Below are 13,125 nucleotides of genomic sequence, written 5' to 3' on the forward strand. Positions count from 1 at the left end.
CCATTGGTTGAAGGTCGAATCCCGATGGTCCTGTGCACACTGCAGTCGTAACTGACGATGTCGTTGGCTCAACATGGTGAACACGTAGAGGTGGTCTGCTGCGGAGCTCCGTCCAACCATTTAGTGCCTAATGGTAGTTTCACTGTCCTATCTCTTTTCGTAAGCACTCACGTCAGTTGCACGTGATCATGGGAACAGTTTCGCCGTCTTTGAGATACTCGTTCACTGGATCTGCGTAATAATAATGTACACTTTGTCAAACTCGCTTATCTCACTGGATTTCCACATTTGTAGCCCATATCTTTGTTAGGGTAATCCCCCGTCCGTGTCTGCTCCACTTACGTACTTTAGTTACTGCTTCATGTGCCCGCAACGCCACCGGACGGCATACAACGTCGCGGTGGGGAGAGGTCATAATTTTTTGACTTATCAGTGTGAATGAGCTAATTGACTTCAGTAATCATAGACACAAGGGCTACTATACATTATTATTATTATTATTATTATTGGAGAGGTCAGACTCAACGCATTGACAGCATGAAGTCTTCCTATTTCTGCCAATTGAGAAGCAATGAGTCCTTCAGCAACTATAGTGCTCAAATTTTAAATTGTTTGAGTTTAAATGGGAGTGCAGGGTGGAGATCAAGTAAGTGCCGCTAGGGAAAAGTGTGCCTCAGGGGAAGCATTTCATATAACTATTGTCTAACGTTACTCTCGACAGTTCGCTTTCTTATCTGAGAATGAGTTGTACGCAGCAATTGCGATGTACTGGGCTTCACCATTCATTTTAACACACACACACAAACAAACACACACACACACACACACACACACACACACACACACACACACACAAAACCGTATTTACTGAACGAACACAACACAGGGAAATCAAGTGCGGTATTCGAGATTTATAAACGTGAAAGAGATTTTCGTCTATGATAGCAATCAAAATTAGGAAGTTAGACGTAAGTAGTACCGTTGCCCTGATTGACTCGCTAATTTGTTGCTTAATAAAAACCCTCACAAACTGAATATCAAAATGATTCAAATGGCTCTAAGCACTATGGGACTTAACATCAGAGGTCATCAGTCCCCTAGACTTAGAACTAATTAAACCTAACTAACCTAAGGACATCACACACATCCATTCCCTAGGCAGGATTCGAACCTGCGACCGTAGCAGCCGCGTGGTTCCGGACTGAAGCGCCTAGAACCGCTCGGCCACCGCTGCCGGCAACTGAATATTGTTCATATCACTCAGTGTTCTTCATATTACATATACAGGTGTTAAGAAAAATCTTTTTGATTCTAAACCTTAGTGGGCGTTACAATTGGCAATGGTGGTGACGGTACTACCTAATATCTGACTGCACTCAAGGGTAATTACCTAAGAAAGATTGGGAACCACTGCTTTAGACAAATAGCATCCCAGAAGACCTGCGACCATATTGGTACTAAATGGTAATACACTTTTCTTGGAGCCAAAAGTATTTCATTTCCCATCTCCTGACGCGCTTCGGTAGAGTCTCATCACCAGATGAGTGGCATGAAGCCGACAATATAAGAAACATGTTAAAAGTCACACATTCCAAAAATGCAGTGAAATTCAGAACGTACCTGTTAGAATCAACAGAAAGTGTGTCGTCGTTTCATACTCCTGTCCGTAACACAATCAGTGCCCAAAGTGATGCAGGCATTTCCACATGGCACAACGTCAACAAATTTTTGAGGCGACAGTTATGAGCACAAATATAAACCTTCCTGGCAGATTAAAACTGTGTGCCATACCGACAGGCGAAATCTGGTGGAAGTAGAGCTGTAAAGGACGAGTCGTGAGTCGTGCTTGGGTAGCTGAGTTGATACGTCACGCGGCTGGCGCCAGTACCCCTTTCTTGTAGTGTCAGCGTTGCCATTGACTTCGCTTCTTTCCGTCTGCAAGTCGGTCGTTCATCACGGGTTCGGCTATTAAAGTCCGCAGCGTCGAGGCAGAAGCTCCGACTGTGTGGTCTGTCGGTTGCGGTTACAACACGGACAGGATGTTGGCCTTTACTTGTTGCGCATGCACATTGCGCGTAGTATTACTGGAGTGCTGCGGCCGGAGACGGCGGAAAGGTTTCGGATTCCCTCATATGGAGTGGTGTTTGGCTTTTCTCGTCACGCAGTGCATGTTGAGAAGAAGAGCTTGCCGGAGCGTCGCCGGACATTAACCGTTCGTCCGGGCATATGGTATGTGTTTGATTTAAACAGGTGCAATTGTGTGATTATATAAATTTGTTAATGGTTAACTAATGTTGTCTTCAGTGATGAGTCTGATGTGTCAAGTTATGTCACACGCGACATGATAACGGGGCTTGGGTTTCTATCTTAGTTTCCTACCATTTGATGAGATATCTGCAGCTGTATGTAAGTAAACCCGGTGAGCTCCTCATTATTGAGTGATGGAATATCTGAAACTGTTGTAACTTTAGTGATTAAGTACCAAAATTGCACCTTAATTAATGAGGAACGAAATTCTATGTTGTCTTGTAAAACTACATCAGGTCCCATGAAAGTGTAGTTCTGGTGGCCCATTTAAGGTAATACTAAGCTGTTGCTATTACGTTTCAAGGAACAATCTTATTTGCGCGTGTACTACAGTGTTAAATAAATTTTTGAGGGTTGAGCTCAAGATTATTATTATTTTTTGTTGTGAGCCTTCCTGTTTCAATTTTATCTTTTACTCTTTTATGTAATATGAATGTGCAATCGAAAGTGTGCCGTTGTAGTTCAAGATTTTTGTATTTCAGTTGGGTGGAGCGCATTGTATTTCCTCCGGCACGGTGGGACGTGGCATCGAGGCTTGACGACTTGGCCGTTGCCATCTCGATCTCGTCCATATGTTGACTATTGCTGTTCTCTTTGTTCCTGGCTCTGTCGGGTTGTTAAGCTTTGTAGCCCGTTCCTCGACCGCCTTGGCGGATGCGCCTTTCTATGGATTAGATTGCTGGAGACTCTGCCTTCTTAATTCTGTGTTCCCTTATCAGCTGTTTGTACCATATTTGTACCTCGTATGCTGATTGTGAAGTTTAATTGTTGTAAAGGAGGGTTTCATGTGCGTATGTTCTCAGGGAATGTTTATATGCTGAGGCGCTGTTTTTTATTATTGTTTGTTATTTAATTTGTGCCTACCTGTACTGGCATCAACTGGATTTTTCCTTAGCCAGAAGTTCGTGTACCCGGTGACTTCATTGCCAAGTTTTAGAAATTGTCTTATTGTTAATTGTGTACATTATGTTATGTCTTGATGTTATACCTTGGTATGAATTTATGGTGCAAAAGAGATGTCACTGTACAGGATAGTCTCGCGGGTTCAGAACTTAGCAAGTTTTGGTTCTACTAAGTATTTACACTAACAGTTATGTTCTTAATGTTTTATGGATTTGTTATGCAGATTTCAACAGGGGATTAAGTAAAATTTTTTGTTGTGCATGTTGAGTTATCGACTTTATTGTGTTTAAATTGTGCAAGCTAACTAACATTGTTTAACACAACCTGTGTATGTTTCGTAATTATGGCCCTGCTGCTTCCTGTCGTATTATTGAACGCACGTGCCCACTGTAGGCAAAGGTCTCGAGTTCGAGTCTCGGTCTGGCGCACAGTTTTAATCTGCCAGGAAGTTTCATAACAGCACACACACTCCGCTGCAGAGTGAAAATTTCATCCTGGAAGCACATACATCGTTGGAAAAACACATGACACAATGCTATCTTGTAACACTTGCTTATTACGTTTGGTTCCTCACGGTAAGAAAGATTGGAATTGCATGTGATGCTGTGATTGTAATCTTTCTTATCGCGAGACTAGTCGGTGGCTGAAGCCATTCGTAATAAGCAAATATTACAGAACAGCATTTCGTCATGAATTTTTTCAAATAAACATTCCTTCCGGTGGGTAGCGTTAGTGACAGTAATGCCTCTGACAGCAGACATATATGTCATATGACAACTCTTACTAAAAAAGTACATGTATTGTTTAAATTACACACAAATAAGACACAGATAATATAGAAATCAATTTATACTAACAAGGTCGTAGCTGCTACATTCCTAGTCAGCCAGAATTTCCACAGAGGAAATGACATAAACCGAAATATCTCAGTACATAAAGTTCAATCGAAACGTTAAACTCAATATTACACATCAAAATCAAAATTACAAAGAGTCCAAAAAATATGGAACTTAAAATTGTGGAAGAAAGTAGCAAAGACACGTTACAATTACACAGTACCACTGTCATTTGTGGTCTAGTAGAAGGTAATGCTTGTAACATCGAGACATACATTCGTGGCATCCCAGAGGAGATGTTGCTGAAGGGGTGGGTAACTGTAACGACGCACTGATTGAATGCGTACATAGAAAGAAGACATGGTGTACAAACATGTAGAATTGAACTGTTAAGTTACACAAGGCAGAAAAATTTTAAAAGATTACCACATGAAATACTGAAACTGTGTGAGTAAAAGGAAACTAAATAAAAAGTATGTTGCATGTGGAGGATATTTCTCACAATATATTCTCGAAATGAATGATGGAAGTTACTCCCTCTTTAAATGAAAATCGTAACGCTCCTGTTTCTGATAACGGAATGCCGTGGTCGATTATTTCTTCTTCTGTTTGGCTTTCCAAGACCTGCAGCTAATTTCATATCATATTATATTTAAAGTCATATACGACACAGAAAGGACGACACTCTATGGGGGAGGAGGGGGCGGGTTTCGGTATAGTGTGTAGCCTAGTGCATTTACGAGGAAAAATAATTATTTTGCTTCACCCGAACAAGTCATCGAGCCTGGACTGAAAAAGCTTCGTGACAACTACGCATATGTGAATCCTCCACATAGATTCACACAGAAGAAGCCAAAAATGTAATTGTCAGTTGGAAAATAAAACAACTGAACATTCATCGTTAGTTTACCGAAACTTGTGGAAGACTAATTTTCTCCTGTCATCTCCAAGTGGTATCATCTCCTCCTATTTGGAATAACAATATACATAAATAATTATTAGTACTAGTGACAGCATTTTTGACACCAATAGAATTGCCAGGAAGACCAGACTCATACTCACCGGCGTAGGTGATGGCATTGAGACCACCCTTGTCGAGGTTGGTAAGGCCCAGGTCGCACTGCGCCACTGGCAGAATGTAAGCCATTGCTGTGGTGTCGAAGACGCTGATCATGGCTGCGGGGAACGCCACCAACAGCAGTATGTAGTTGAACTTCCCGAAGCCTAGAACACACCGCCGTATGAGGAACACACGATTACATGAGCGCAATGAACAGCAACTGAAGTGCATAGTACCACATTCGGCAACTATAAGATAGCATCCAGATGCGGCTGTATGCCATAAGTTTTTAAAGCACGCATTGTACTTGAGAGCCGGTGGTGCTAGGCTGAACTCACAAGGCAGCAGGTAAACTCCTAACGTGGCACGTGGTCTGGGAAAACCCTGCAGGCTCGACCATTGGGGACGAATACGGTGAGGTAAGCCACTGTCATGGAAACGAAAGACTACTTTAATTACTAAGCAGACCTAAATTACGTTAAATTCTTTAAAATTTGATATATCTTCTATATCTCTGACGATTCTAATGCACTATCCGGTAACCAATAGAGATTTAGGAGGTGTGTCAGAAAATACTTATATAATTTTTTGCGTATTATATTCCAATTTGATCTACATTCCAGAAATGTATCCCGAGGTATAAATACGTCATTGGGCTTCATCACAGATATATATTCCAACTTATAATAAAATCGGTTTTACGCATAATATATAATAAATTTATAAAATTAGCAGCAGACTAGGAAATCAGGCTACGGTATGTATCTGTAAACGTATTTATTTTTAAATGTTTAAAATTTTTAAGTAACAAAATACAGTGGATCAGTTATTGCACTGACAAAACTGTATGTTTTAAGAAGACTAAAAGATTAATCGAAAAACTAAAAGTTTTGTTGGAAATCTCATAAAACTTTGGTCCTGTTTGATGTGTTGTACATGGGTTTAGTATAAGATACGCGTTTGACAAGATGTATGAAAAGTATTGTATGAGAATTTCCGTTACACAGACCGAGTGCTGAAACAGTCTGTGGCCATCTTCCCCCGTTTTTGGAAAAGTCGGGTAAAAAATTGTTTAAATGTGGGTAGAATTAGATGTTTTAATTTATTGGCTTTCAGGACGTGCCCGTACGGCCATCTCAACAATGGAATGTCATTTATGACGAAAGGAACATTAGAACAACACAAAACCAAGTCCTCTTCGGTTAGCAATCCGCGTTGACGGCACACCTGCCACCGCAGACGAATCGGATGTTAGTGTTGGGTTGTTTAGTAGTCTTTTGATTTTTTGGAGATTTTTTATTCCATGGGGGTCGATTAAATTTCAGTGCAGTGTCATTTCAAAATTTTCAATTTGTTGCATTAAACTTGTGATTCTTCAAGCAAGTTGTGAGAAAATAATTTCTGGTTTTAAAGAGAATTAGTTTATTTTTTGCTGATGTTTGTTCAAGACGCTTAAATACGTATATATAAAATTTCTGAGCATTATTGACGCCGCATCTTGACTGCATTTTTGTTAGAGAAGCTTTGTCTTTATGATTCACAGTTGTCACGGCTTGGGCTTACCTGTATGTGAATGACATGAATCAGCAGTGAATGTATTCATGAGTGTGGGGACGATCAATTTTCATTTAGCTATCCTTATTTAGGTTTTTAGTGGCTTCGTAACTAACTTCATGCAAATTAGGGGATGATTCTCACTATGGCCGACTACCTGTGCCATCCTTGTCATCCTAGACTTGTAAGTATGTAAGTATCTGTGTATGTGCCCTCACAGTTAGCTGTGCAGTTTAACGCACAGGTTTTCGGACTGGGAAGGCGCGCCTGGTCCCTGGCACGAATCCACCCGGCGGACTTGTGTCGAGATCCGGTGAGCCGGCCAGTCAGTGGATGGATTTTAGGCGGTTTTCTATCTGCTTCAGCGAATGCGGGCTGGTTCCCCTTATTCGGCCTCAGCTACATTATGTCGGCGATTGCTCCGCAAACAAGTTCTCCATGTACGCGTACACCACCATTACTCTACCACGCAAATATAGGGGTTACACCAGTCTGGTGTGAGATGTTCCTAGTCGTCGCGGGGTTGCGGACCATTGTGGCGGGGACAAAGCCTCTCCATCGTTTCTATGCCCTTGGTTAACATACAGTACAATACAATACAATCTGTGTATGTGAATTATTTTATTGTTCTTAAATCATAATACTGAAACATGATCCACATACCTGTGAAAGATATCTACAGATAAATAAAACATACCACTACTTCTATATCACTACCACCATTGGTACGAGGGTCACGCCAAAAGAAATGCACACTATTTTTTTTAAAATCCATCTTTTATTCTACATGTTTGAAAGTTTTACAGTGTGTAGATACATCTTTAGGAACAATATTTTCATTTCTCCACATAATTTACATCTCTCTCAACTGCCTTACGCCATCTTGGAACCAGCGCCTGTATACCCGCACGGTAAAATTCTGGACCAACCTGTTGGAGCCACTGTTTGGCAGCGTGCACAAGGGAGTCATCATCTTCAAACCCTGTTCCACGAAGAGAGTCTTCCCAAAGAGATGATAGTCACATGGAGCCAGGTCAGAACTGTAAGGCGGATGTTTCAGCGTTATCCATCCGAGTTTTGTGATCGCTTCCATGGTTTTTTGACTGACATGTGGCCGTGCATTGTCGTGCAACAGCAAAACATCCTGCTTTTGCCGATGTGGTCGAACACGAGTCGAGTTTGAAGTTTCTTCAGTGTCGCCACATATGCATCACAATTTATGGTGGTTCTACTTGGCATGATGTCCACAAGCAAGAGTCCTTCGGAATCGAAAAACACCGTAGCCATAACTTTTCCAGCAGAATGTGTGTTTTGTTTTCATCACCTGTCACAATTCTTCCAAGAAATTCATCTCCACCATTCTCATACTGTTCCAAAAGTTCGCTGCATACCGTTTTTCTTGTTTCTTTGTGAGCCACTGTCAACATACTGGGAACCCAACTGGCACAAACCTTTTTGAACGGCAACACTTTCAGTATTGTGCAAACACTTCCTTCCCCTATCCCAGCGTAGCGTGACAATTCGTTCACTGTGATGCATCTGTCAGCAGTCACCAATTCGTTAACTCTCTGCACATTGTCCGGAGTACGTGCAGTACGAGGCCTGCCGCTGCGAGGACAATCCTCAATATTGCCGTGCCCGCTTTCATCACGTAACCTGCTTGCCCTCCGACTAAGTGTGCTGCGATCGACAGCAGCATCTCCATACACCTTTTTCAACCTCTTGTGGATGTTGCCCACAGTCTCGTTTTCACAGGACAGGAATTCTATAACAGCACGTTGCTTCTGACGAACGTCAAGTGTAGCAGCCATCTTGAAGACATGCTGTGACGGCGCCACTCACGGGAACAGGTTGAACTAAGTTTGAAAACAAGCGGGAAGGATGTATCTACACACTGTAAAACTTTCACACATGCAGAATGAAAACTTTATTTTTACAAAAATAATGTGCATTTCTTTTGGAGTGACCCTCGTATTACTAAATTGCTACCGAAACGATATGTCTGTACTTGGCATGCATTCGCTGGCAACTCTACTATACAAGGTGACCACAAAACTGCAGAAATGTAAAGTGTTGTTAACATGCTATTTTCACAGAATGGATTGGTACGGCGGGGCTAGAATTGTTAGCCAATCAACAGAGTTTAATGATACATAGGAAGTGTAACTAACAGTATCACACCTGTACACCCATGCACACTGAGTAGTTCAACGGTACTGGTCAGTACGCACTGAAGTTTGAATAGTTTCGCTCGAGCCCCCACGTGCTATGGCACGTATATATATATATATATATATATATATATATATATATATTACAAAAATGGTTCAAATGGCTCTGAGCATTATGGGACTTACATCTATGGTCATCAGTCCCCTAGAACTTAGAACTACTTAAACTTAACTAACCTAAGGACATCACACAACACCCAGTCATCACGAGGCAGAGAAAATTCCTGACCCCACCGGGAGTCGAACCCGTGAACCTGGGCGTGGGAAGTGAGAACGCTACCGCACTACATGTTACACTCAGCTTAATTGAGCGGCCCAGAGATGTGGTTGGTCTCAGTGTTTGGCTACGTTTTTGTACTAGGGTGCCAGCTCACACCTGCCGGAAACTCCATTTTTAAGCTGAAATAAAATATAACAAAACAATGTAGGCAGGTATTCCAGTGAAATTTAAAATATTGAATCACTAACGTTTATTTATAATTTGAAAAAGTAGTTTATTTTTCTTTGATATATTCACTAGACACTTAAAACGCAGTCTGAGGGGCTCTTACGTAAGTGCAACCATTAATAAATGATGCTACAACATTTCACTATAAAATTGATATGACGCACTAGACAGTCTGTTCACAATTCACAAAATTAACTCTTGTCTTAAACCATTATATTGCTATTCACTTGATCGCTTTCGAACGTCGCTACATACATACTTTCCGCAAACGTGGTTACCAACACACCACTACACCCAGACGGGCGGCACGTCTGGCTATTACTGTCACTCAAACTCAACTGCCCTGTCATCAAAGACGGCTGCCCCATGCACCGTCGAAACGTCTGCCTAACTCAAAACAATGTTTGACAAAAATTACGGATATTATAAAACTAAGCACAAAAACATATGTGATATATTAGATATATTAAAAATAAGGAAATTTTCCGGGCAGTAACTATTTAAAGTCCAATTTTTTGTATGTGACACAGTTTTTTCACAAATAATGTTTTTGAGGCATGATTTTGCTTTTCCTTGGTTTTTGATAATAAAGATAAATAAACGACTAAAAATACATACTTAATTACTCATATACCTCTTTAAACTTTAGAATGCTACCGTTAGTTTCGTCTTTTTAAATTTATTTGTTACCGAAAATAGTTTCTCTCAGTCGAATCCCATATTCCGACCTCTCACTCAAAAATGGTACACACTGTACTCAATCGGCTATGATTACTCGATGCAGCTCTAGTAGACGCATCCGTAGACACTTCGTTTATATTGATCGGCCAAAGCATTGCCGAGATATTAGCTTTTGAATTTTCATAAATTTACAAGTTTTAAGACAAAATATTTTTAAACTATTATATCAATTTTTGGCGCGTCTAGATAATTTAGCTTTAAATGGTTCAAATCGCTCTGATCACTATGGGACTCAACTTCTGAGGTCATCAGTCCCCTAGAACTAGAACTACTTAAACCTAACTAACCTAAGGACATCACACACATCCATACCAGAGGCAGGATTCAAACCTGCGACCGTAGCGGTCGTGCGGTTCTAGACTGTAGCGCCTAGAACCGCTCGGCCACCCCGGCCGGCATTTAGCTTTACATTCTTTCTGGCCATGAGTGCCAACTCGCACCTCCGTCTCACTCTTAGTTTTGTTTTTATCAACTTTTCTCTGACATATAAATTTCTCCAAGCTCACAAACATGGCCCTACGCGCCCCCGCCAAGCGACCATTAGGGTTTTTCCAACGCCGCGTACACGCTAGCCGCTCGCCACCGCCCGGTAGCAACCGGCAGACTCGTGCTCTGCGGCGAGAAACTGCTGCTCTAATCTCCACCCACAGCTTGTACGGTTACAATAGTACAATTTTTGAACGTTAAACGTACACCTTAGGTATTATTGTATGATTCGTTTGTCATTTGTAGTCGACCACTATTCAATTATGATGCTTACAGCACCATCTATTGCTACAATTTGTAACTATTTATTTTTCTTCTGCCATACGTTTTCCCCCTTCTCCGATAACATTCCGTTGCAATTTGAAGTCATTCTGACCAGTGGTGTTATTCCTACAGCGGCTAGAAAGTTTAATTATAATCGCCCTGTATATTGTGAAACGTCCCCTTAGAAAATTATTGAACTACTGTGCTGGTAAACCCCTTACGTTATTTGATTTTCAAACAGCTGAGCAGAACTGAACGTACTCAGACATTTGGCTCTTTACGTATTCTGATAAACACTAAACTGACACACAATATTTTTGGCGCAACGCAATCTCACTTTCAATAATCCCTACAAAACAATGACCGTGACTAACATTAAACTATACCTTTCACAAATCACTTACCTCACAAAAATCTTCGTTACTCAAACTACTGCAATACAGCGAGCGCCACTACTGCCAGCTTAATAATGTTCAAAAGTCATAATATATAGCAGTTCATGACATCCAGTATTACAAATTTACTGTCTCTGATGGACATACGTCCAGATCATCCACTCTCAAAACTCCGCCATCTCTCTCCCGGCATCCACCACTGCTGGCGGCTCACCTCCAACTGCGCAACGCTACGCGCTGTTAACAGCCAACTGCCCAACACTACAATAGCATATACTCCAACAATGCAAACCAACCACAGCCTTCCCACAGCACAGTCAGTGATTTTCATATAGAGCGATACGTGGCGGTACCAACATAAAAACCTAAACAGCCTACTTTCAATTGATTCAAGCGTCGCGTCGGGGAGAAGTTAACAGTAGCTACCCTTTCGAGAACAGCATAGTTTCACTACTTCTGTATACAAGCCTACGTTTGGCGTCATCTCTTCTAGTACTGCACGTCTAGCACCAACACCTCAAAACAGCTGCTGAAGTTATAATTACTTATTATTTGAAATACAAAATCTAATCCGACTTTAATAGTCTGTTTCTTTTATATAATGTTTTTACATAATATCATATATACTTAGTTTCATGCATTAATCTGTCTTACGAGTCATACGTCCTGCAGTGGTTTGATGGTAGCGTACTTACGTATCATTATACCGCGTGCGCGAGTCGGGTGATACGCGGTATGTGGCGCGATGGACGTGACCAAGTGCGGCGACCCGAACGGGCAGACGCGTGAGGGCAGGCGTGGTTGACGATTGTGTCTACAGTGCGAATTCTTCCGATATAGACTGAATGAGTTGATATTGTTGTTTTCATATTTATCCGCGTTGCCTAGGTAGCTTACTCGTATTTAAATTTCGTACTTTAACGAATGCATTCCGTTTTGTTTAATTTACTTTGCGGTCCCCCAACGGGACGACACTTCGATTAAAATATTATTACTTGTATTGAATTTCAAGCAGCTATACATATTATTTCTTTACTTTTTAGAGTTTTTTTTGTGAAGTTACATTTTAATTTAAGTTCACTGTTCTTAAACTTCATGTTTTACTAGCAGACATGGGGGATCGACACGCTATCCGTATGTTCACACAAATACTTTCCGGCACGAAACACGTATTTCCAATGCGAGATCTTTTTCACTTATGCTATTTATGTGTTTCTTTTTCCAATTCATATATTCATTGACTGTGTTTTAGAACATATTTAGTTACTCTAGGTAACATAAACAATAAACATTGAAGATAATTATAAAACAATCTGAAGAAAGTGCACTTACCAGTGCGTTCTCTTGCAGTAGGCTGCCTAAACTATTGGAGCAAAATAGTTTGATTTAGTACTGAATTGTAGACCTCAAAAAGAACTACAAAATACCTCCGAGAGCATATGTTTCTTTTACAGTTGAGTTACAATTACTCTTTTTCTGGTTTGTAGGTGCTGAAACGGGTGACTTCAAAAGACAGAGGTCAGTATTGTTGGCCAACCGTAAAAGATAAACATATGTTCTAACTGGCAGTTCTTTAGATATTTTTGAGCCCTACAGCCTGGTACTACGTAATTTGACGTTCCTCTTATGTATTACACACTGTGCATCAAGAGAGAACACTGGCGGAAAACAGTTTTACTTAATTTAGCTGATGAAATTTAAACTACTGAATAGACTTTCACGTAGTATAGCTAAGAACCGTCTCAATTACACCAGGTTTCAAACAAACAAAAATTGCATTAAAATCGAACCTTTCGATTGGGAGCTACGATGCAGCAGACAGATATACACGTAAAATTTATAACACTCCTCTGCATGCGTCTGGGGGTTGAAATATGCTATTGTCTAAGTTATCGGAACT

General features: G+C 40.8%; 1 protein-coding gene across 1 annotated transcript in view; it reads right to left on the reverse strand.

Moving 5' to 3' along the window:
- Positions 1-13,125, reverse strand: part of LOC124613091 (synaptic vesicle glycoprotein 2C-like) — a 179,545-nt gene that overhangs the window by 140,962 nt on the left and 25,458 nt on the right. Inside the window, exon 3 of the mRNA XM_047141683.1 lies at positions 5,109-5,270. Coding sequence (XP_046997639.1) covers positions 5,109-5,270 — 162 coding nt within the window. The remainder of the gene's footprint in view (positions 1-5,108; positions 5,271-13,125) is intronic.

The sequence above is a fragment of the Schistocerca americana genome, chromosome 4 (assembly GCF_021461395.2).
Source record: "Schistocerca americana isolate TAMUIC-IGC-003095 chromosome 4, iqSchAmer2.1, whole genome shotgun sequence".
Lineage (NCBI taxonomy): Eukaryota > Metazoa > Arthropoda > Insecta > Orthoptera > Acrididae > Schistocerca > Schistocerca americana.